Source organism: Anomalospiza imberbis, chromosome 10 (genome assembly GCF_031753505.1).
Source record: "Anomalospiza imberbis isolate Cuckoo-Finch-1a 21T00152 chromosome 10, ASM3175350v1, whole genome shotgun sequence".
NCBI lineage: Eukaryota > Metazoa > Chordata > Aves > Passeriformes > Viduidae > Anomalospiza > Anomalospiza imberbis.
In genome coordinates, this window is record NC_089690.1 from 20,150,504 (window position 1) to 20,163,186 (window position 12,683).

The 12,683-nt window shown below is 45.1% G+C and overlaps 1 protein-coding gene across 1 annotated transcript in view; it reads left to right on the plus strand.

Annotated features, from left to right (window-relative positions):
- VPS8 (VPS8 subunit of CORVET complex) overlaps positions 1 to 12,683 on the plus strand; it is a 69,848-nt gene that overhangs the window by 35,834 nt on the left and 21,331 nt on the right. The window contains exons 32-40 of the mRNA XM_068201102.1: positions 13 to 111; positions 3,042 to 3,131; positions 3,549 to 3,595; positions 7,403 to 7,544; positions 8,156 to 8,245; positions 8,659 to 8,701; positions 9,491 to 9,594; positions 10,645 to 10,723; positions 12,008 to 12,090. Of these exons, the coding sequence (XP_068057203.1) occupies positions 13 to 111; positions 3,042 to 3,131; positions 3,549 to 3,595; positions 7,403 to 7,544; positions 8,156 to 8,245; positions 8,659 to 8,701; positions 9,491 to 9,594; positions 10,645 to 10,723; positions 12,008 to 12,090 (777 nt within the window). The remainder of the gene's footprint in view (positions 1 to 12; positions 112 to 3,041; positions 3,132 to 3,548; positions 3,596 to 7,402; positions 7,545 to 8,155; positions 8,246 to 8,658; positions 8,702 to 9,490; positions 9,595 to 10,644; positions 10,724 to 12,007; positions 12,091 to 12,683) is intronic.

The window sequence follows — 12,683 nt, forward strand, 5'->3', positions numbered from 1 at the left end:
TGTGCCTTACAGGAAGAAGTTTTCAACTACATCCACAACATCCTGTCCATGCCTGGCTACAGTGCTGAGGAGAAGCGGCTGGTGTGGCAGAAAGCTTTGGACCATATAGAGGTAGGTACAGTACAACCTGCACCCACAGTCCCTCAGCTCCTGCTAATGGCTCTGGGATCTGCTGGGTGCTTTTCCAGAAGCACAAGTGTCCGGTGCTGAGTCACAGCTGTTGAGACAGCTCTGACGTGAGCTCAGAGCTCTCACACATTAGTCTAAGTGCCTCTCAGATTCAGCCTGGCTTCCTTGGCTTCCTGGTTTCAAGTGCTGCTCTTTGGATAATGGTGCCTTCTCAGGGCTTGATGGGTAGTGAGTGCTGTGGAGCAGGAGAGGGATCCATTAGCAAGTGTTCCATCTCCTGACCATGCAGCAGCAGCAAGGCAGGATACGGACATCACGGACCTCACAGGCTGTGGGATCCATCTCCTCATCCTGATTCCTCACACTGATACGTGCATTCAGCCCTGGTGCCCTGGCACTGCTAACCTGAGGTTTGATGGGGTCAAGACTTCTGTGTAAGACACAGGTGCTGCTAGACTTCTCCAGCTAATAATTTTTCCCATGTCTTCAGTCTCTGTTGGCTTCAGGGGATGAAGATGTCTGAAATGATTGCCCAGTCAGTAGGTGTGGGGAATCTGTAATATTTCTAGTTCCTGTAAGGTGCTGTCAGTCCCCACCAGGGTGATCTGGAGATAAGCCAGGAAAATAATTCTGTAAAACAAGCCTTGCAGACAACACTCCTTAGCAGAAAATGACCACAGAATCTGTATCCTGTGAGGCAGACAAAAAGCTAATGGGCACATCCAGAGTACTTTTAGTTTCTACCAGCATCTGCAAGTAGTGCATGACTAATGAGAAAATGGAGCAAGAGGGAGAGTGATTCAAAAGGTAATGCACAACGAAAGCCTGTGAATGCTGCTGCCTGACAGCAGCCCACTGAGCTCACAGCCCCTCTCCAAAGGCACTGGCAGAGCTGTGGGGATGGTTGTGCTGGGTCTGAGCAGGCCTGACTCATTGCAACCTCATCAGAGCAACTGGGGTTCCAGGTTGGGCAAGCTGGAGCTGCTGTGCTGCTTCTTGTGTCTGCTTCCTTCTTCTGATGCATCCCTGGTCCCCCAGAGAGCTGCTGGGCAGGTGACGGGCTCTGTGGGTCACCTTTCTTAGGTGCTGTCACCAAGATCAGCTCCCTGATTAATTTTGATATCTTCTATTTCCCAGGATTAGTAAACCAGGTGATTTAGCAGCCTGATGGCTGCTGTGGGCTTTTGTCCTTTTCCATTGTGTTAATCCCGTTCTCAGACATTCAAAAGACTTGGAACAGTAAATAATACTTCACTTTGCTGGGGTGAAGCTGTGATTTCAGGTCTTAGGACAACTGTCATTTGCTGAGGTATGAGTGCAGCAAATCAGCCTCTTCAGACAAAACTAGCAGTGTCTGGAGAGGGTTTTCTGGTGACTGTATGGCAGAAAGTGCAGTTTGTGATCAGTGCCACTTTTCATTTTTCCCATCATCCCACGGCCATTGTTCACTGGTGTTTATCTTTAAAAAATAAACTCTGTTCTCTTCAGTCACACAAGGGTCCTTTTCCACCCTCGTGCCCACATGCCTTGTGTCAGTTCTGTCCCCTCAAGGGCTTCTAAGCAGTACCATGTTTGCAGGTTCTTCAGACCTGGGAGAGGATAGAAACCCAAGCACCAAACGTTTTGCTGGGGGATGGGCTCTGAAGGCTGCACTGATTCCAGACAGGGAGATTGGGCCAGCCCCCTCCAGCCTGACAGTTCTGGAGACTCCCAGGGAGGGTTTGTCCAGAGAGAGGAATAGATGAAGGCAGTCCCACTGCATCTGTTGTGTCCCTCTGCACTGCTGTGCTTAGAGATCTCCTGGGTGCTTTGGACTGCCTGGGTTTGTGGGGTGAACACAGTGAGGGGCTGAGCTCGTGCAGTAAAGCTGTGGGGTCAAACACTGCAGAGCTTCTTATGGAGCAGGGAGGTTTTCCTCTGGAAACCTCACCAAAGGCATAGTGTGCGACGGCTCTTCCTAAAGAGCTCGTGGAATGGTCAGGCTCTTCCTTGCTTCCCTTTGCCCCCAGTCTGTTGCTGGGGTTGGCTTTATTCAATGTCTGCTATGTCTGTGTGGAGGCCAAACTACTGCTAAGGAACTTCTTCAGTTTGGGTTTTTTTCCAGATGTACAGTTCTGAAAATTCTTTCTTTCCTGCTGTCACAGTTGATTTTGTTCAGTAAAGAAATGTTTTCTCATTTTTAGGTTCAGCAAGGGCCTTTGGGAAGGGTTACCAGGCGCACAGTGTTGTTTTGCAGCAGTTGCTTCTCATTTATTTGGAAGTGTGGGTGCATTTGGAAGGGTGAGAAGCAAAAAGCTCACATTGCAGGTTGTGTAAACTTCCATGATATGAAACCTTTTAGCTCAAGCTTGACAGAAAGCAAACCCACAGGCATCTAAATGCTGCTTGTTTCCTTGTATTACAATAGAGAAATTGCTTTTTCATGTCTGGACAGGTATCAGTTATGGTGAACAGTTACAGGAAACTTGCTTTTAAACATCTGGTTTGATTCAATTCAAGCCAGTTAAATACTATTTCCATTGGACTGAGAAATTCCCACAGGTTGGTTGTTTCCCCTTTCCTGCTGGCTCACAGTTGGTACTGGGAATGTCTTGTTGGCAGGGGGTAAAGGCAGTTGTCAGAAAACTTGATTAATAACTTCTCTCCTTAAGACTGAGGTGGGTTCTTGGTGTGAGGAGTTTTGTGTTCTTCAAGGCCTTGTGTGTAGCAAAAACATCAGCTTTCAAAAATCCTTTTTTACCTACTACCCTTCTATTTTTTCTATACCTCTCTAGGTGCAGTGGTGTTTGTTATCTTACACTTGCATCTCGGCAAAGGTGCAGTGACAGTATGGATGGGCTCAGTGGTGCTGTATAATTATATTGCCTGTGGAGTCAAAAGGAATTAATTTGGTTGTGTTTCCCCCCCAAAAGGAGCTGCTGGTGCTGAGCCCAGGTAAAGCAGCTGACCTGGCAGCCATTCACTTCAGTGAGCAGCTCGAGAGCATCATCTCCAACCTGCAGGTGAAGTGTCAAACTCCATTAGTTTGGGGCTTCTGTACAGTAGGGATGTCATTCCTGTAGGAAACGATTGCTAAGAGTCATGGTGAGTTATGGCCGTGTCAGAAACAGAAGAAAAATAGGCTATAGCTACTCACTGGTAGGAATTGCTGCACCTCAGTTATTTGGCCTATTTGTAGGGTTCTGGCCATAAAAATGTATAAGCTCAGAGCTACTGGTGGCAGCTTTTAGTTGGGGTTCAGTATGGCTTGGAGTCCCAGAGCAGAGCTGTTGTCAGCCAAACACAAGATATGCCTAAAGCAGCTCCTTCAGCAGGCAGCAGCTGGAAGCTGTGTCTTCGTCAGTGGATGTAGTTCAAGGATCACTCTTGTACAGCACTTTATTTAAAATAACAATACTGTGTCTCCTCCTGTTGTACAGGACCGGTTCTTGCTCTTCCAGTTCCTGAGGAGTCTCCTTGATCCGAGGTATGTAGAAAGTTGACTGTTTACAAACTGCAGTGTGAAGGCATGGATTCAAATCAGTTCTTTGAACAATAGCCAGCCTGTGGCCCAGATCAGGCTTAGGACAGGTGACCTGCTCCTCAGGGTGCCCCAAGCTGAGGAGAAGAGCCCAAAAGAAGCATTGTGGGGAATGTCCTTCAGGGGAGTCCCTGCCTGTGGGACTCTCGTGCTGTGGGCTCTAGTGCATGGAATGTGCAGCCTCTGGCATGTGGGGGGAGCTTGGGCACTGCTGCTCCAGCTGCTCCAGAGGGCTGTAGAATGGCTACCCTGGGGCTGCAGCACTCATTTCTCTTCTCATCAATGACATCTTCTCTTCCTAACCCCCTGCTTTGGTTACTTGACTGCGGTGCCTGAGTTTAACATAAACAGAAGAGCATTTTGGTCAGCTGACATTTTAAATTTCTCTCTTGTTTCAGAACTGCTGCCATTTTTCACTGCAAGCTCCTCTTTTCAACTACTTGCTTGCTCCATCTATGCCTGTTCTTTCAGTGCTTCAGCACTGAGGGTTCTCTTTCTGTTAAATCAGTATCAAATGCTACAAGACATTTATATATGCACAGCTCCAGTTGCTTTCAAGCAATTGTTAATGCAGCTGAGGGAAAGATCTTGGTTTGTCAATTAATTAAAAATTAATTGTGCTTAATGATGAAGAGGAGTAGGAGAGGTCAATATTATCTAAATCCAAGTGTCAGTGTTTCAGTTTTTGTTGAAGTGGAATAAAAAGCATGCTTTGGAAGCCAGAACCTGGAAATAATCAATCACTTGGATTTTGTTAGCATGTATATTAAGGAAAAAAACCAACCAAGCCAAACCCCCAAACATACAGTATCTTAGTTGGGCTTTGTAGGAAAGAAATCAGATGATTTAGTTAATCAATGATTAATTGAAAAAAAAAAAAAAAGTAGTTAAACAGAAATGAAACCCAGCTGGATGTTAAGTAGGACTTTGTTTATGCTGTGGTATCACTTGCACCCAGTAAAGGTAGTAATTAACCTGGATTCTAATCTTATGCACAGAGTGCCTCCCATAATCTCTGAGTAATAAACATATCTAATTTCACTCTACCATGATTGGAGCTAAATAGACCCATTTCTCCTGTAGTTACCTTCTGATCACGGGCAACACGTGATGTGATCAAACCAGCAATGGGAAACAACGTTGTGCATCTGATCTCCCCACAGCTCTCTGCTTTTCCCTCAAGGATGCTGTTCCACGTGGTGCACTAGGCCACATGGCTTTTTCTTAATAACACTCAGATCCTGACGTCTGTTCTCAGGAAAAAACAACCGTGAAAACTGAAAAGCTGTGTTTTCTTCTAAGACCTATTGAAAGGAGCTGAACTGTATCCTGGGAGAGGCAGGGAAGGAGATGAAATCTCGCTCTGTAGATCTTACTGCAGATGCACCTACACTTTGTAGTATATTTATACATAAGGTAGTGATTAGGCTCTTCTGCAACATCTGTCTCTTTTCATCCAATCTAAATGTTTATATGTTTTTGTGAAGCAAAATTTTTGTCGAAATAAAGATTCTTAGAGCAGTAAATGAGCTTTTTAAGGTCTCAAATACAGATGATTGCTTGATCATATGGGGACAAGACTCATCATGCTGGTCTAACTATCCGAGTTGGTGGAATTGCATTAGGGATTAATTTGGCCCATTTAATTTAGCTAGAGATTTATTTTTAAGGAGGTGGAAGGGGGAAGGGAGGAAACAGGGTTAACAGGAATTGCCTGGGGAAATTAAAACCAAATGTCTGAATGTTTGTAGCATAAAGCAGCCCCAGGAAACAGAGAATGTAGTAGGGATTGCTCAGCTCATTAATCACAGTCTTTGCTACATTTCCATTTTAAACTCTGGAGTTTTTACCTCTATAAAAAACCCAGCACAGTGAAGCATTGTCTGTTGGCATTTGTGTTTATGTATTAGACCAACAATATTAACTCATTTAGCAACACTGTGTTCTGGGTTTATAAATGTCGTAACAGACTCCTAAACCATGAGGGTTTGTCCCAAGGGCTCTCTGTGCCCAGCTGCCTGTGACACTTGCAGGGCTCCCTTGTGCCAAGTTTCATGAGAAACCAGTGCTTCTCTCTTGCTTTTTGGAAAAAGTATGGCAGGGGAGACATTGGGTATGATTATATCGGAGTGAAAAGGATCCCATGAAGCTGAAGAGAACCTGCAAGTCTCAGGACTGTCAGTTAGTTTCAGAAATTATCAAAATCCAGCTTGCTTTCCATTGTCTCTTCTCTGCATTTCTTGATGAAATAAATGGCTGAGGGAAGCATGAGCTTACTCATGAATACTTGGTGCCAGAGTTATTTCCAGACTTGAAGTTTGTTCTCATGCTATCGGTGCATGACTTGCCATTTTTCCTATCTTGGCAGACAAGAGATCATTTTAGATAGCGTTTTATTTTAGTCTACCCATAGAAGGAGGAGAGCACTCACCCCCTTGCAGGCACTGGGGGAGTTTACAGGGTGTTTGTTGTGGGAGGAGTGGATGGTGAGTGCAGAATTCAGGGTTCTTGTTTGGTCCTTCAAGGTCCACTCTTTGCAGTCAGAACAAAAGAGTTTGAGCACAGTTTTTGTGAAGTTGTGCTCATACTTTGCACCCTGTGATCAGTACATGGGTGGGCTTTTGTTTCTGGGCATGTTGCACTTACAATTATTGTAATCACAGTGAGCTGCTCTCTTGGCTTGCTCCAGCCACAGCATTCTCCTGGCCTTTCTTGGATGGTAATATGCCTTTTGTAACTCCCAGGAAATAGAGGGTGTTGGATATCAGACTTTTTCCATCCCATGGCTGTAGGATTTACACACTAACAGATCTTCTCTCCTGCTTAGGAATTTGTGTTCAGAAAGGCAATAAAACTCAATATATACACCCTGATCCATTTCCTTTCCTAGAAGGAGCTTCTGCAGAAACCCCTGTTTTGTAGCCAGGATAAACTTCCACTGTTTCTTTGTGCAATGCACCAGTTCTAGAACTGCCATGGGAAGTGTAACATGCAGTGGCAGAGAGCTGCTGTTCATTTAAGGGTTGCAGGTGCTGTGTCTGGCTCCAGGAAAGCATCATCCTTTCCCTCCTCACTCTTCAGAAGTCTCCTCCTTCACATTGCTCTTTTAAAACCAAGATCAGTAGGAAACTGTCAGTACAAAGGGACATGGGCACTGCTCACAATTCTGTTCTCTCTTCTGTTTCTGCACATGAGGAGTTTGCTTAATAATGAGCCCACAGATTAGGAAATGGGGATATTTCTTTAAAAGAAGTACGAGTTCCTTTCTCAGCGAGGTAGATCAAAGGAATGAAACATTAAAATGTGGTAAAGGAAATAAAAGAAGAATTTCAGGAGCAATAAGCAAAAGCAACACATGCAGAGCAGGTCTGTAGGACATACACAATCAGGATCTGAGCAGAGCACTCAGACCATAAGGTTTCATTGAGGAAATGAGGCTAATTCTTTGTGCCTCTTTGCCGTGGAGTTGCTGGAGATGGGTCTGTGCTGGTCTCTTTCATCACAGGGGTCTTTGAGAGTTTAATTTGTACTGAGGCATCAGGAGGATATGTTGTGGAACAAATGAAATGGCTGCTGAGAGACCTCCAGCACCAGTAACTAGTAGAAGTAGCATAATTTTCCTCTTAAAACCAGATTTTTTAACTTCAGTATTAAAGATAAAAGACAATGCACAGTTGAATAAGAAACTCTTGTTCCCAGCCAAATTTCTGGGCTAGAATTTGATTTTAGTCTCTTGTGCCTGTTTAATTCCAGGGAAGGCATTAACCAAGACCTGCTACACCTCCCACCCTGTATCACTGAGCAGTTCATCGAGCTGCTCTGTCAGTACAGCCCAGACCAAGTTTTGGAGACACTCAAAGTTCTGGAATGCTGCAGACTGGAGGAAACCATCCAGGTAGGGAAGAGATGTATGATCTCAGGGGCCATGGGATACATTCAAATCAGCTCCTACTCCTTTGAACTGCTGTAGAGATACTTTACTTTGGCTTGGATTAGTTCCTGGATGCTCTTCCAATCTGTTTTTAGCACTCTCTGTCCCTCTGAGCTGCTAAACTGCTCTTCTGCAGCACAGGTGGATATGTTTAATAGACTAACGCGGAGTTGGGTCTCAGGGCTAATAAGAAAGGGCTGTTAGTGCTCTGAAGCAGCTGAGAAACTGCAGAGTGGAGGGTGGCTGTGTTGCTGCTAATTAATCATGTTGGGAGTATATGAAATCACGGGCCTGGGGTTTTTGGAAAGCAGCGCTGCCAAAATCTGCCTTGTGCTGGGAGAGCAACTGTTCCTTCTCTGTATGGAAATTGTACCAGTAATTTTTGAGTGCTGGTGGTAACAATAGTGCAAGCTGAGAAATAAAAGGAGATGCAGGTGGGCTGCTCAGCCTGGGTAAAGTGCCTGTGAGCACAGGCACTCCCAGCCCTGGCCATCTGCTTGGCATTGTCTTGTGGATAAGCAAACACTGGCAGCTTTCTTCAGACACGCGTTTACCTTTTTTTCCTTTCAACTCAGATAACCCAAAAACATCAGCTCCATGAGGCTTCTTCGTACTTACTAGAGAAGAAGGGAGATATCCATGGTGCCTTTTTGGTTATGCTTGAGGTACAGTACTCCCAAATCCTGAATGTGGCATTGTTGCCATGCCATCAGCATGGTGGCCTGTGCTCAGTTTGGATGTTGTCTTTGTTCCTCCACTAGAATCCATGGAATTTGCCTCCTGTCAAATACCAATAAATTGAGGTGTCTGCATACTCAGAACATGAGTATATTTTTCTGACAAATCTTCAAACATTTTGAAGATACTAGATGCTGAAATTTGTTTTTCATAGCCAAAAATTATCTTTTAGCTCCTGCTTTCCTTTCCATATTTGGAAAGATGTTTATGCCATGTTAGTTGTGCTGGGGAGGAAAATGGGGGTGAGCCTGTGTAACCACACCTTTGGGAAACATTTCTATCAGGATTCTTGGGATTAAACTCCCAAGTTGACTGTTCTGTGTCCTCTCTTTTCTTTCAGCGATTGCAGAGCAAGTTGCTGGTGCTTACTCAAGATGGTGAAAGTAAGATTGAGTTAAATTCCATTTTCTATTAAAACAGACAGATCAACCAAAATGTGAAGTGCTTGTGTCTGACACCTGGTATAATGAGATGGTTTCAGTTTTCTTGGCATTTGTTCAGGTTTCTAGGCATTGTAGTGACACTGTTCATATGGTAGCTCTTTGGATGACACTCCTTCACTCTGGTGTTGTGATCTTGGCAGAGACCTCGAACACTGTGAGGGATGGTTTGTGTGTGTGTGTGGTCAGCTGCCCTGTCAGCTTTTCCCATTGGGACTGGTCCTCTCACTGGCTTACCAAAGACATTTCCCATGTCAGAATCCATTCAAACTCATTACTGAGCTTCAGCTGGCATTGTATGGGAACAGTGATGGGAGACAGCTGGGAGTAGCTTTTTTGAAAGCAAATTTCTCGGATATATAAATAAGAATGTTCTGCCCACAGAAAATGAGTGTATGCACAGATGTGCTGTTCACTAGCCCAAGGACTCATGGGCACCTAATTAAATGCAGTGCCCATAGTTGTTACTTAATTGTATCCTAAACCACAGCTAAGATCTTCCCTATTTGATTAAATGAAATGTTTTACTTGTCCAATTTATTGTGCTCTTCAGGAAAAATGCCAAAAATCAGAACTTGACTTTATAATGTAGCTGCTGACAGTACTGAACAGACTTCAGATGAACAGCATGATTTTATTTTGCAGAAGGATTGATAGTTAACTTATCTAATGGGAGTTAACTTGTCTAATAGTTTTATGATGGTAATTTGCTTTTCCCCCTCTGACACTTAGGCTCAGCTGAACCCTCCTTGCTAGAAAATATTGAAGATACTTTAATGAAAACAATTGCTCTTTGCCAGAGGAATTCGCATAGTTTAGACCAGCAACAGCGAGAGGTAAGGTAGTCAAAAATGTGTCACCAGAATCAACCAAGGCCTCTGTGTCTCCTGAGGCTTTGCCTCATATGGCTCTTGCTCTCCACATCCATTGGGTTCTGGTATGTCCAGGCAGTCCCTGTGTGCCTCTCCTTGTGGTCTCCCTGTGGTGCTTCAGGGTTTGGAGCCACAAGAGTGAAATCCTCACTCATGAGGGTGAAGCACAAAGCAAAGTTCAGGTCCGAGGGAGGAAGGGATGAGACATGGCCTTTCCCCCTTTCCAGCTCCAGATGGAAGTTGGGCATAAATGTCAGTCAGACACTGCAGAGGCACTGTGAGCTCTGAGCCAGCTTCCTGGTGGCACAGAGCTGCTGCTGCTCTCACTGTGGCTGCAGAGCTGTTCACAGCCCCTGCATTGAGTGTCAGCCTGGGCTCTCGGGGGGGAGGCAATGCAGCTGCCTTGAGCTCTTGCAGAGGGAGCTGCCTTTGCCCGTCCCCTCAGACTGACGTTGTGTTTCTGCTTTGCCCATGTCAGTGACACAAAGGCATCTTTAGTCCTAAGATTCTGAATAATTTATGTAATTTCTGAACTCAGAACAGAGAATGTTCTTCCCATGCCTGAAGAGGTGGCATGGTTGGAAGTCAAGAACTCTAATTTCTTCACAAGCACTGCCCAGTGTGAGAGCTGACCTGCTCCATTTCTTCCCTGCAACGGTGTCATTCTGCAACAGATAGGAAGAGAATTTAGATGTCTCTTTCCATTTGGGATCCATTTACTGTGCTACCCACTCTGTGAGCTATCTCTACCCTGGAGAGCTGGCCTCTCACATGGGGAAGTAGCTGGGGACTGAATGAAGCAAACATACATTGTTGCCACAATTCCAGTAAAGTGCTTTGCTCTGAGGTTACTTTACCATGTTTCAGCTCTGTCCCACAGCAGTTGTCAGAAATGCAGTTCTGTTCTCAGAATGTGGAACTGAGTCTTGCCCGGTGGCCTCTGACATTGCTCACAGATCATTTTTAGCGCTGCCCTGTTCTTACTGGTTCTTTCCTCACATTCCATGATTCCAGGCCCTCTGGTTTCCCCTGCTTGAGGCCATGATGTCCCCACAGAAATCCTCTGGTTCATCGCAGTGTCCACACTCTGAATGTGAGTACTTTGGCATTTGTGACCCCAAATAGTAAAAGCTGTGTGCTGTCTTTCCTCTGATGAATGAATAGAAGTTACGTTACTCCATTCCTAAATATTCTTCTCCCTGACTGGCAGGAGCTTGGGTTGGGTGTCTGGTAGGCTGCAGCTGTCAGATGGATAGGGTCTTTTGTCATTTGCTTTATTTTGTCCTGTGTGGAAGAAGAAACCTGCCACAGGCTGTGCTAATAACTTGGTTGCAGTGAGGATGGTCCCTGAAGGAGCCAAGGTGCACAATGTGTACAAAGGCTCTGTAGGTTGTAGTCAGCACTTGGGGAACTCCTGAGGTAATACTCTGTCATTGTGCATGCCCAGCCCTTCTGTACACTTCTGCCTGCACCTGTCTGCCATGTATAAAATTAGTGGGACTTGAATACACCAGCTAAATTCTCTGCTCCACTTCTCAGTCAGCAGCACACCTTGAACAGCAGCCTCCTTTTGTGGGAGAGATAAGAGTAGCTAAAAAAGGGGTTAGGTGCTTTGGTTTTGACACTCCCCAGCAGGGAAGGACGTGGAGCTGCTGGAGCAAGCCTGGAGGAGGCACCAAGGTGATCAGAGGGATGGAGCAGCTCTGCTGTGAGGAAAGGCTGTGGGAGCTGGGTTAGATGGGATTTTGGGAAGTAATTGCTCTCTGTGAGGAAGGTGAGGCCCTGGCACAGGTTGCCCAGAGCAGCTGTGGTTGCCCCATCCCTGGAAGTGTTCAAGGCCAGGTTGGATGGGACTTGGAGCAACCTGAGGTAGTGGAATGTGTCCCTGCCCATGGCAGGGGATGGGACTGGATGAGCTTTAAGGTCCTTTCCAACCCAAACTACTCTGGGATTCTCTGAGTAATGTCTTTTGCTCCATCCCAGACTCATGCTAGGAAGATCTAGGATCTAGGAACAAGTTTTGTGCAAAGGTCAATGCTAGGAAGTTTTAGAGTCTGTGGGCCACAGACAAGGATCCAAACTGGGATTTGGTGGCAATAGGAAAAGTGAATGGTGGTGTTAGCAAGTAAGTGAAAATGTGGGTGTTTACTGCAGGGGGTGTGGAAGGCAATACAGAGGTGTTGTGGGATCAAAACCTTGTAAACAACCTTTATGCTGCAAAAAGCTGTGTGCTTAGTGCAGTACCTGCAGGAGAAAAAAATATAAAAGCTATTTTCAAACCAGAAACCATGACCTGAAATAAAACTCTGTAAGACTGATCTCTCTTTACTCCTGGAATCCTAATGACCTGCTGTGGCTGTTATGTTTGACATTCCAGCTTTGAAGAGTTTGACAATGCAAGTGCTGAACAACATGGCTGCGTTTATTGCTCTTCCCTCAATCCTGCAGAAGATTCTCCAGGTGAGTTTCTGAAGGGAAGGAGGTTTCACCAAGCTGTGGGAAAAGGTATTCCCAGGTTGCTGGAGATCAGCTCAGCTAATTGTCTGTTCAGTGTTTCAATAAAAGTTCTGTTGGTGAAACATAAGGTGTAAAAGCTGATAGAGTTACCTGGGGAGACATGTGGGAACACACAGAGCTGTGAGAAGGTAATTGAAGTAATTCCTGCAAACCAAGTAAAGTAGTACTTCAGAGGTTGCAGTTACTTGGAACTGAAACTTGGCAGGTTCAAGGGCAAAGCCACAATGAATTTCCCAAAACTTGGCATTTAATTTGTTGAAAGCCTTTTAGTGAAGGCTCTGGGGTGGACAGTTGTGAAGACACTACAGCAAAGTGTATAGGCTTTGCAGAAAGATCATGATTGGGCCCAAAATATTATTGGTGGTGCAATATTATTTTAGAGATGCAGTTAGTGAGTAGCAGACTTGCAGAAGAGCTGATCTTAAGCAGGATCTTGGGTTGAGTGATCACAGGCAACTATAAATTGTTAATTTGCAAAACAGATGAAAGCTGATGTTGGGATTTAATAACAAACCTTGAGAAATGCAGAAAAGGAA